Source organism: Podarcis melisellensis, assembly GCF_964234715.1.
Source record: "Podarcis melisellensis genome assembly, chromosome: 4".
Taxonomy (NCBI): Eukaryota; Metazoa; Chordata; class Lepidosauria; order Squamata; family Lacertidae; genus Podarcis; species Podarcis melisellensis.
In genome coordinates, this window is record NC_138531.1 from 31,399,786 (window position 1) to 31,412,467 (window position 12,682).

The 12,682-nt window shown below is 43.3% G+C and overlaps 1 protein-coding gene across 2 annotated transcripts in view; it reads left to right on the top strand.

The window, feature by feature from the left end:
* Window positions 1–4,254: 4,254 nt before the first annotated feature.
* REV1 (REV1 DNA directed polymerase) overlaps window positions 4,255–12,682 on the top strand; it is a 39,441-nt gene continuing 31,013 nt past the window's right edge. For both annotated transcript variants that reach the window (XM_081907757.1, XM_081907758.1), the window contains exons 1-2: window positions 4,255–4,474; window positions 12,507–12,570. In XM_081907757.1, the coding sequence (XP_081763883.1) occupies window positions 12,514–12,570 (57 nt within the window). In that variant the 5' untranslated portion in view covers window positions 4,255–4,474; window positions 12,507–12,513. The remainder of the gene's footprint in view (window positions 4,475–12,506; window positions 12,571–12,682) is intronic.

Here is a 12,682-nt window from a genome sequence, read left to right on the forward strand (position 1 = left end):
CAAATTGTTTTGCTGTTTGGAGATTTTGCTGTTTCTACCATTCATACAAAACTCATGTAGCACAGTTCCTGGAATGGTGAAAAACCCTACTGTAATGTTACAGAATGAGCCTTAAGGATTTGTTTTTGTTTTGTTTTTTAAAAAAGCACTTTTATATTAAAAATATTAACTCATCGATAAGATTACTTTTTTAATGTGAAAATAAACCATGAACTCGACACCTTTAACATCTCAATTTTGTCTCATCTGAGTAATTTTGGGAAACTTATAAAGCTGCCATTATTGTAGCAGTGCATGTTTCTAAACCATAGGGCCAATCCTCACTCCAGATGAGGATGAAGGGATCTCAAATTATTTTGCATGAAAGAGAAACTGCCCTGTTCTGGGGGAGCTCAGAGCTCACAGGAGAAGCCCTGCAATGTCTCATCAAGGAAGGAATTCCAGGCAAGAGTGGAGATCAAGGCAAGAGTTTAAGGCAACCAGGATACCTGAAGGACCTTGACCAGCTCTGCAGAGGCAGATATGCAAGCTGTTGCCTCTGCATGCACTTAGATCAAGGAAAAGGAAAAGGAAATTGCATCTCTGTACTACCCAAGGGCTGGTGTAATATGAGAGAATCCAGAGACACGTCCATGTAGCTATACTTCCAAAAACAAAATAAAATTGCTGCACCTGTGTGAAACTGCTCCTAAAAATAAGATTTAAAAACATACAGGGACTGATCTGTTGCTGCCCTTGCGTTTTAATAGCAGATATTTTCCCTTGTTGTCATGATTACATTCTGCCATATGGACAGGAAGTAAATATTTTAACAGGGCAAATAATTCTATTTTAATAGTGTGGAGCCACAATTTTAATCTGACTTCCAGCTGACTGTAGTACAGTTAATGCCACAGCAGAGTTAAATAGTTTTAGAATGCAAGCAGCTGTCTTATATTATTACACTTAAGTTTCATCCTTCTGAAGGGACAATGACAGCTGTAGGCACAGGCCATAATGGGGCAAGGAAGCTGTTTGTTGTAGGGATGTGGTCAAGGGATGATGGCAATGTGGAGCTTTAAAGCTGTGCTCAAGTATAAGGGCCATTGAGAACTGAGCAACGTGTCCTTCAGTGGGACAACTTCTGTGAGTGGACCGTGGCAAGCATCCTGGCTGTAGTGTCAATACTACAAGCTACATTTAAAGAGGTATTTATTCCATAAAGTACATATATCTTGATCGTAGAAAACCTCGAGCTGGTTTTACAAAGAGGATAAAACAATAACATCAGTAAGAACAAATTTAGGGGTGGGAAATCTAAATAACTTTACACTTTCTCTAGTAAATCACTGTACTGCGGCACATGCACGCCTGTTATCATATTACACAATGAAAGAGATTGGGGATAACTTTATTTGATTATTTAATTTCTATAAAGTTTAATATATTTAAAAAATCACTATAAGCCCTCTACAAAAAACTGAAGCAGCAACAGATAAAATACTACAAATATACAAAGTTACATACAAAAATGTTAATTTAATACAAAGTTACATCTCTCTCCCCCCATTCATTTCCCTTCTGACACACCCTTCCTTTCAACCTCTGGGTTTTAATGGTTTTGAAACCATTTCATACTTTAAAAATCAGAGTGCTAGTTTTGTTTTGTTTTTGCTTCCTGGTTTTCTATGTACTTGCTCCCTGCAGCTCCTCTTTTTGCCCACTAGATGTCAGTCAAAGGCAGCTGCATTTCAGAGGAGGCCTCTTCATCCTTTATTTTCCACCCCTGACAGCAACAGCGTGTTAAACATAGATTATCCTTGCACTTTAATCCCCAAATGTATCCCCGTCTCGGCTAAGCCTCTGTAGCAGACAGAAGCTAGGAATGTCCTGTAATGAATGATACTGATAAAAGCAGGTACAGTGCGGCAATGCGGGAGACGTCTGGCGTTGCATGCAAACTCTGCGGGCTGTGCCTGCAATGCAGCACTGTCTTGTATGAGAGATGCGATCAGACTGATTTCAACATTATACACACAGCCAGAGTTAATGTGATCTTGTCTATAACGTTCGGCTGCCTATGCAAAACCTTTTGGTTACAAGGTAATCGATCTTTCACTTACATGCAGAGCAGTCTCCTCGGTGCAAGCTATCTTGAGGCGATTGTTACAAGGTGCGGGGGAGAGGAATCCAGATATTTACATAGACATAGTCGCTAAATGTACGTTAGCTTATTTTACTAAGATTTTGTTGTTCTGTCTCTGTGTGTGCTAGCATTTGTAGAAAGCAGTGTTTTGTGTGTGCTGACACACAAGATCCGGAGCAGATGTCGTTTTCTTTGTACACACACAAATATGTAGAAACAGCTGTTCATTGCTTCACACACGTTTTCACCCATCTGTTGCAATCGCCCTGGAGCAATGAGTTATGTCGTTTTTTTGTGGGCTTTGTGCGGTCCAATAATAAACCAAAGACATTAAAATTAAATTGGCAAAGCTGGAATTTGATTCTATGGAGGCACTCAAATAAAAGCAATTAAGTTACCCATGAGTCAAGGGCAGAAGAAAAACTCTTAAAGGGCTACACTGAATATCAGAAAAATAAATGCACATAGAAAATAAAGTTTTTAAAAGAATATTGTTATACCCCCCCCCCATTTCCACAAGTGGTGCAAGATTTCAGTGGTTGCAGATGCTTTATCCAGAGTGTGAGTTTCCTTCAGGACAATGAGACACAGTGGAGACTGTGGTGTCTTTATGATACATGGTTTATTTACACATATATACAGCCAGAATCCAACAGAGGAATGTCCAGCAATACAGTCCAATAGGTTCTGGCCTCTCCCATAGACACAACATTGGATTCAAAACAAATAAGAGCATCCTGCTTTTCTTGGCTTTCTCTCTCCAACCTACTGCTTAGTAACTGCTCCTTAACTCCGGGAATAGGGGAGTATATAAATGCAATAAACAACAACAACAACTCCACTTTAGGTTCCATGATGGAGGACAGCCAAGGTGGGATCTAAATACAGTACAAATTACTGAACAAACAAAAGAAAACATACTAGTGTGAATGCAGACCAACTACATTTACTTTGCTGGATGAGCAATCAACAAGTTGCATTTATTTATTTCTGCAAGGGGCTTATGGATCGTTTTTCAGGTGGACACCACTAAGTGTTTTTACCACAGATTATGACAAGCTTTGGGTTGTTTTTTTATTTATTAAAAAAAAAGTTAAGATAAAACAAGGGCAACAGTTTGCTTAGAAATAAGAGATCTCCAGAAGTTCCTGTGGTGCAGGTCAGGGGGCGCGGCTGGGGGGCGGCAGGTCTCTTTTATTTTATGATCCTTTCAGGGAAAGGCGGTCCTTCAGAAGCTTAATGTCGGATATATAGCGATACATAAGTTTTTTTAAAAAAAGGAAAATCCAGTGTCTGTGTGCATCTGCATGCACGCTTGGAAAACGCCATGCGTATGAAAGTCAGCCCCGTGCGAGCCTGTCTTTGTGTGCAAAGAGGCTTCGCTGCACTTGCTGCACGTTCTAGGAGCGCTTATAGACGAGTTGCAAGACTTGCCGCCGACTACGTGCTTAAGCACGAAAAAAAACCTGCCGAATTTAAAACACGCCGCGGCAGGCACCTTTGCGCGCGCCTTTAAGAAGTGCCGGCACAACGCCTGGATCGGAGGCGACGCCACACGCCGAGCTTCTGTTCGCAAGCAGCAGCTGCTCCAGGTCTGACTGCGCGCGTGGATCTATATCTATCTTGTCTATATATAGCTTTCCTCCGCGCGGCGTCAGGGCTATCCTGTCAGCTCCCTCCCGCCGCCGCCTCCTTGTTTGTTGTGTATGGACGATGAAGCGCGCTTCTCTCCTCTCGCCGCCTCCCCTGTAGGGGGCGCTAGAGTACCTCGTCTGCTTCCCCTTCCCTCAGAGGACACTCAGGCAGCCCGCAGCGCCAGGCGTCAGGTAAAAAGAGCGAGTCAGAAGCCGAGGAAAAGGGGGGGGGGATGGCGCGCGCGCGCTCTCACTCTCTCTTCCCCAGACGTCACGTGGAAAGCCTTCTCCCTCCCCTCCCCTCCCTTTTATTTATTTCTCTCTCCCCCCGTTGGCCACGCGACTGCTTAAGGCCACCAGGGGGCGCCGCCTCAGGGCAGGACTGCCTGATTGGTTGGCTGCGGCGAACGAGCGCTGTTGATCAAGCGAAAGAGAGAGAGGGAGGGAGGGAAAAGGACCAACGGCTGCTGCGGCGGCGGTTGGCGGCGCGAGACTCTGGAGCGCGCCGTGCGTGACGCGGCGTTCCGAGAGGGAAGGTCGGAGGAGGAGGAGCGACGGCGAGGTGAAGGCGCAGGCGAGGCGAAGTGTGTGAGGAGCTGCTGCTGCTGCTGCTGCTCTCGCTGCGGCGGCGGCGGGCGGCGTGAGCCGGGGACGCGATGTGAGGTTTCCACACGGCCCGGCAGGGCAGGCGGCGACGCCCGGCGGGCGGGCAAAGGTGAGAGAGGCTGTGGAAGAGGTTGGCCGACCGCCTTCGCGCACAACTGCCTGCCTATCCCGGCGCTTGTTGTGTCTGAAGCGGCGGCGGAGGGGGAGGCCCCCATGTGGCGCGTACACACGGCGCAGGCAGACACGAGGGTTGCCTGACCCTGCAAGTCTCACGGAGGAGGCGGGCGAGGGACCAAAGCTTTGGGCAGGCCTGCGGGCAGGCGGGCGGGCGGGCCTCCCTCCTGGCTGGCAAGCGGGGCTTGGGTTGCTCGCTTCTCCTGAGGGGAGAGGGCGGCCGGCTGTTTTAAGTCAGCGAAGCCTCGGCCTCCTCGGAGGCGCCAACCTGGTTGACGCCGCCGCAGCCGCCGCCGCTGCCCTTAGTTCCGGATCAGCGTCGTTGGCAAGCCGAGCACGTCCTGGGAACCATGGCGGTGCCTGGCAGCTTTTTCCCATCCCTGCAGCTGCCTTGCTGGTGGCTGCACAGCTCGCACTCGGCGTGAGGAAGTGGGGATGCCCGGGGTTTATCTACTGACACGGAAGGAGATGCTGTTTATTCCGTGCTCCTTCCTCTGCGTCTTCAGGCGCCCGTGCCCATTGCAAAACTAAGACGCCGGCTACTCAGGCTCGGGGTTTAAAAGGAAAAGGGGAAAGCGGGTAGAAAGGAAAGAGCGGTACCGCATGAAGGCTGGCGCGAGTTAGATGCAACAGGATTTCACAGCTGGGTTGCGATAAGAAACATGTTTCCAGTTGCTTGTGGGGGACGGGGACGAAGACAGTTGCTCAGATTGGATCATTCTTGGAGGGTATATATTGTTCAAGCACCCGTCATTCATCGTTATGTGTATTCGACAGCTACCCAGCACGTTTCAGTCCCATAATTCTTCCGGGGGGGGTGGAATTGCTTGCCCTAATAATACTGCCCTAGAGGTTCAGAACAAAAGGTCAAATAGAAGTCTTGGTACATATCTTTATATGCTTAATCACTAGTGAACACCAGAGGCTGTAGTTAGATAAGATCCTTATAACAGCTTCGTTAAACTAAAGATAATTAAACACACCTAGTCTCTGAAGACCTTTCATTTGCTTTCTTGTCTCTTGTGTGACATTAACTTTTTTTCCCTGACATTGGCCTTTTATTCTGTCTCTGTAAGGCTAGTTTTGCCTGCTGATTGATTGAACATTGCAGATCATTACTAGTGGGGGTAACATTAGAAAGACCACATAATAAAAAGATCTTTTTACTTATAAAACAAAAAAAATTAAAACTATTTTTTTCTTAATGGCTGTTCTGAAGCTTCTCATTCACAGGGCAAAACCAGTCTGCCTTTTCCATATGTGAGGTAGTATGTATGCTTTGGATTATGTGTTGAGTCAGACACTAACTTGGAGAATGTCCTACTGAATAAAGTGGGCCTGAGATCTGAGCCTTGGTCATAGCTTGACCACCCACTAACCCAATGAAACCTGGAAATTTAATAGGAAGAATTGTCCCAGCTGTCTGAATGGACTGTAGTCTCTGTTTCTGCTTGTTCTATTGCTGTTAAACAGACAAAAATGCTAAACTAGTTTAGTAACTAAATACAAAAAATATAAAGTAAAAGGTAGTTAGACTGAATAAGTCGCTGACATATAATGTATTAAGTACTTGGAAAATAAGTGTACTAAACAGTGGTTAATGTTCCTTTGCTTCATATTTGCAGAATAATCCCTGTAAGTCTCATTAAATTCAATGGAATTTACTCCCAGATAATTGTATATCGATTGGCAACTTAGTTTTTGTCTAGAAATTCTAATAGCATAAAATAATATTTTTTGTATTGATACACCTAGCTGAAAATCCACCTGAAGTACATCTTTAGGCCTATATGTTATAATTAAATCATGTGGTTAGCTTTTTATGGAAAATTGAGGCAACTTAACGATGATCAAGTTTGGTTGGACCATACCATTAACATTCGAAGTAATTTCCTTCCAAGACATGTGTTATTTATTTTTGCTGATGGTTTTTTTTTACATGCATCTCAAGGTGATGCACAGACATACTGTAAAAACAGCTAAAATATTTTTTAAAACAGAGATTTCTGCAGGGTCACAATCAGACCCATGCCAGTCCCAAAACCTATCCCTGCCCCTGTGAGTCCACTCTCACAGGCTGTGTAGTAAATTGGCTTCTTCATGCTTAGATCCTTGATCATATAACTAATAGTACAAGTGGTGTGCTCTATATTCTGTGACTTGACTTGCAAATATCTGTTTTATGTTTATTGAAATATCTGCTAGTCATGATCGCTGTGTGCCAGCTCAAAAATCGGAATACTAGTTCCCAGGAAGCAGAATTGGGGGACGCGGGTGGCGCTGTGGGTTAAACCACAGAGCCTAGGACCTGCCGATCGAAAGGTCGGCGGTTCGAATCCCTGTGAGCTCCCGTCGTTCGGTCCCAGCTCCTGCCTACCTAGCAGTTCGAAAGCACCCCTAAGTGCAAGTAGATAAATAGGGACCGCTTTCTAGCGGGAAGGTAAACGGCGTTTCCGTGTTCGGCGCTGGTGCTGGCTCGCCAGATGCAGCTTAGTCACGCTGGCCACGTGACCCGGAAGTGTCTTCGGGCAGCGCCAGCTCCCGGCCTCTTGAGCGAGATGAGCGCGCAACCCTAGAGTCGGACACGACTGGCCCTGACGGGCAGGGGTACCTTTACCTTTACTGTCGTATTCAAGTCTTGTTTGCAGGTTTTCCGTAGGCATCTCATTTGACCACTGTGAAAACAGGATGCTGGACTAGGTCGGTCTTGGTCTGATCTTACAGGGCTCTTAGATTCTTATGCTCTGCATGTTTATTATTACTTTCTTTCTAGAAAGCTTGTTGGTGTCTCTTGTATCTTCTTTCTCTTACATTACGTATGTCAGCTTTTATTATGGATGGATATTTTGTATTATTATTACAGTCATATCTTGGTTCTCAGAGTCCGTTCGACTCCCAAAACCATTTGAAAACAAAAGCACAGCTTCTGATTGGCTGCAGGAGTGTCCTACAGCCAATTGGAAGCTGTGCCAGATGTTCGGCTTCCAAAATCGTTCAAAAACCGGAACACACACTCCCAGTTTTCGATCGTTCAGGAGCCGAAACGTACAAGTTCCAAGGCGTTCAGCAACCAAGGTACAACTGTATTGTACTATTAGTACAAGTCTGTCATGCCCTTTGGCTAGAATAAGAAACTTAAGAACTGCACTGAACTTTCTTTCTAACTAGGGAACTTTGATAGTCTGCATTGGGCTGATCATTGGAGGCAGGGGGTACAATTGTGTATGTACAGTATTGCTTAGTAGCAGAGAACATTTAAGCATGTATTGTTAATAATTTACTGTGGGTGGGAGTATACCCCACTTCAATAAAAGCCATCTTGACCTACTAGAACAAAGTAAAATCATAAGCACATAAAAAAAAATTGCACAATCAAGAACAGCACCATAAGTTTTTTTAAGTGAATAAAGCATTCTCAATGCAACTGCTATAGCAGACAAATTGTGTTTTGGACAGCTTTGCCTTTGACCTTCAGGGCTTCACTGATGGAAGTGGATTGAAGGGCTGAACTGACTTGAAGCAATTCCACATTTTTGTAGCCACCAGCTACCACTGGATCTTCACCATGCATAAGATGAACTTAAAGTAAACAGTCATAGTTGGTGCTAAGTCATAATTAAGCATTATGTCTACATAATGCTTCGTTGGTTTTAAACCAAGCCAACTTCACACCATGAATTATGAAGCTAATTTGTTAAACTAATCAGAGTTCATTGTAAACCATGATCTCTGATCTTGAGACACAACAAGCTGAGCTTTAGGGAAAGCAAGACTTAACATAGTTGTTGCAGCTAAGAGAGGGATAGTGGAATGTGTGAGACTGAGGTTCAGTTGTATTCATTACAGGTTGTACATACCAAACCATGTTTAAACCATGGTGTGAAATCAGTCACAGTATTTTAAAGTTGTTAACTGAACTCTTTGTTAGCTTTCTGTCTAGAAGAACTCAACACAGATCTGAGTTCTCCTTGTTAATTAATAAGCTGTCAGTATACATAATTATTCACTAAAATTGACACATCCATATACTGTAGTATAGAATGCTTGTAAAAATTTCACTTGGAATCTCTGCAAGTTGACATAATTAGTCCTTTAACTTTTAGGGAAGGAAAATTGTTTATAATGGATACTTCTGTTAACAAATGCTCATGTCTCTGGAAATCATATTTTCACATTTTGCTTCCATATCCAAAAGCAAACTCTGACTCAGCAACCTTTCAAGCATAGAATCTGTGCTGTATCTTGGGTGTCATCCCAGCCCCTTATGTGGATGCCCTATGTGTGATTGCTATGCCTTGTTTTCATGGCCAGATCATCTGTGCTTTGCATGGTTACTTGTCTCAGGCTTTTCACACCATGCATTTCTAGTGCAGTTTTGTATTTAACAACTTGTGGGTTGCCGTGGGTGACAAGGAATTCTGTACAGGTGAATGAGTGAGCTGGAGGAGAAGTAATAGTTCACTCCATCCATTCTGGCTGTAGAGGAAAGGAAGCCCCTGCCTTTGTGGCCAACACCAAGGCATAGCAGGCTTGTGGAAGAAAGACCTGGGTTGGACTGCATTCTGTTAAATATATTTAGTCAGTGTTTGAAACTCCCATTGTTCTAGGTGCATTTTGCGACAGGGAGACTGGAGAAGCTACTTTCTTAAGAATATTAGGGGAGTTGGCAGGGGAAAGACAAGACCCTGTGAAAAATGAACATAATACTTTCGCTGCAGTTCATTCATTTTCAGCTTTGTATTCTTGTTATAAAAAGCACGCTTAGACATTCCGTTGTTGTGCCCATAACCTAGGCCTAAGGTGCCATTTAGCTCTTAGCTTTCATATCTCAGTTTCTAACACTGCATTTAGTTCCCATAGAAATAAAGAGGACCTACACTGGTAAAGACTTACATTGATTTCATTGATAAGTACAGCTAAGTTAGCCTGGGTATAACCCAATATATGGTATAAAATTAAAGCACAGAATTTGAATTTGCTTTTTATAAATAGCCCCACACTACAATTTAAATTTCTGTTTAAGAAACAGTGCAGAAGAGTTAATGGTGACAGTTTCCACCTGTTCTTTTAAAGAGTGCGAACACTCAATGGATACTGTTTCTACTCCTCCTTTTAAAGAGCATTAGTTTAACCTATGTGACTTCAAAGATTGAAATAACATTATACTGATACACATGGGGATTTTTTTAACCCCTTGATTATCTTTGTGGTAGTCCCAAACACCATATGTCTTGTGTATCTGTTAGGTTAATCTTCACAGAATTGTGTGGGAGTGGCTACACAAGTGGAACTAATTGGCATAAGATTCTCCCTAATAGGAGGTCCTAGAGAAGGTGCTCTCCATTTCCACACAAAGCAAATGGTTGCAGAATGCATTGCAAAATGTAGGATAGCTTATAACCATTCTACTGAATGGCACTTCCAAAACACCAAAAGAATGCTATACCAATAATATGAAGATGAAAACACTAACCCAAAAATGCATCTGCAGAGGACGGTGACTATACCTTATAGTTTGTGTGTACACACTCTGAATATGGGGTAGCAGTGCCTAAATAAATTTTGAAGATAAATGTGTGGCTTCCTACTTGAGAAAATGGGATAGGAATATGACTAATCAATGTAGAAAGTAAAATAAGTTCATATTTGTGCTGCTTGTACTTGGGTAGTAAAATATCAAAAATAAGGCAGCAGATTCAGAGGTGTTTCCCAATGTGTAACTGTTCAGAGCCCATCTGCTTCTGCAATTGCTTTCTAAAAATGAACTGTCTGTAAGAATAGAGCCACGAAAGCATGCCTGTTTGGCTGAAGAAGTGTAGACACTTCCAAATCTCAACGTTGAAGATGAGTGTTCTGTGCTTTGTATTTTGTTTGAAGACTTTAGAAGCTCTTTTTCCCCAAGAGAGCTAGGAAGGGTAGTCAGGTTAGGATGAAGGAGATCTAGTTTCAAATCCCTTTGGTATCACCTGCTCCTCAGGCAGGTTTATTCAAAGGAGTTGAATAAATAAGAATTGTGCTTCAAATTATTGATGGTATCCACCACTAAAAAATTCAGCATAAGAATAACAAAACACTATACTTGTTATCTAGAATGCAGAATAGCAAAATGATGGTCCTGGGATGGAACAGGGGTCTCCAGTGCATCATGTATTGTGGTAGTAAAGTAACAAAGAATGCCATTGTGTTCTTAATTTATGTCTATGCTACTCAAATTACCTTTCAGGGTTGGGGGTGTAATATCAGGCAGGTTGTGGCAGGACTGATGCAATTACTTCCTTGTTTGGATCCCCTGGAGGAAATAATAATTGACCATTTTCCAACTTGTTATCAGAAGGCATGATGTTTGATTTACAGTGAAGTGTTAAGAAGATGAGGTAACTTTCACCCACTAGACTACTGCTGAGTAGTGTATCTGGAATCCTGAGACAGGGTACTTACCAGACGTACTTACCCCCCCCCCAAAAAAAATGTTTAACTTGCCTTAGTGAGTATTCTACTGCCCTCTGGCAATGCAGTGGTCCCTGGGCATGCTTCAACCTTGGAGCTTGAGGAGGGGAGCAGATATTGTCTCTACACCTGAGCTGAGCTTTAGACGTGCTCAGTGGAACTCTAGGCACAATCCCCTTCCTAAACCCATGTTGGAAAGAAACCTGAGATCCATTTTGGTTCAGTCTTTCTGAAGTGGTTGGAGCACTTCAGAAGTGCAGAGCCAATGCAAACACAAGCCTCCCTGTCTGGCTTCAAGTTGGAGAGGGTGTCTGAGGCTTGTTTCCACACAGTGCAGTTTGAAGAACAATGTGTCAACCCACCCCTCTTTCCAAGCTTAGTGTTGTGGGGAGGAGCAATGGGTTGTTTTAAAATTTCCAAGGTGCAGTGTGTGAGGTCAGGAGGGAGGGAGCAGCAATGTCCTGGCAACCATGCATTTTGAGTTGGCTGTCCAAAATGTATGGATTCCTACCTTTTGTTGTGCTTTCTGACTGTTGGGGTGTGTGCTAATGCTCTTCTCTCCAAAGTTCTCCATCACTGAGTTCCCACTTTTGTGCTCTTGTCTTCTAACGATATGGAGCTAAAGCTGGCATGACTAGCTTCTTTTGGCCCAAGAAACACATTGACAGTTATCCTTCAGAGGGCAACATGCCAGTGGTGGTGTGGCCAATATACACACACAATGCAACAAGCGCATACACTCACTAGACATGCAGTCGTGCAGCACTCTCCCTCTCTTGTGTCACACACCACACATACATGCAGTCAAACACTATACATAAGCTGTCACAGATGCAGAAGCAGACATACAGATAACACACACGCATGCAGCCAGACTTTCATTCAACATTTGCAGCTCTCTGGAAACGCTGCTTTTTTTCTTTGACACTCAGCATTCTGTGCAAAGTAAATGGCAGCATTTTAACCTACTTCAGTGCTAGGCTGGAGGAAAACCCGCCTTTTACTCCGAAACAGCAGACAGATATCTGCACTGTGGATATCTCTGATATCCGCACTGTGGTTCTTAGCACTGCAATGAGGCTACATCATTTTAGCTCAGTAATAGGCCCTGATTCAGCAAGCCAAGCCACAGGAAGTTGTCTGCCAGCGTCCAGGCACCATCTCCTAATCTCAAGAGGGGGAAAAATCCCTCTAACATTGCATCTAGTTTTTCCTAAATGTCACAATGTCAACTGCTATTTTGGTTTGTACTGCTAGGTGAGAGGTTATTTGAAAGATTGGGCCAGAATATAGGCAAATGACACCTAGGGTTCAAGATATACTTAAGTTGTGCAATATTAGGTTAAAGATTTCTAAAGTGCTTGCATACGTGAATTTATATTTTGTGGTAAGAGAATGGATACATCAGGTGTGCTGTTTAAAGTCTTCCCAATGTAAATATTTGTAGCTCCTACACCTCAATTTGAAATTATATAATAGTAATACTGACAATATTTGTATGTTTTTTTCTCCTTAAATAGCTTCACTATGAAGGAAGGTGGATGGAGAAAAAGAGCCAGTGACAGAGATGGCTGGGGAGGATGGGTATGTTCAAATCTAAAATTCTAAACATAACATTTTAGAGTGTTAGCTCTAAATGGAGTAATGGATGTTTAGATAATACTATCCAGTTCATATGGGACATTGGCTAGAAAAA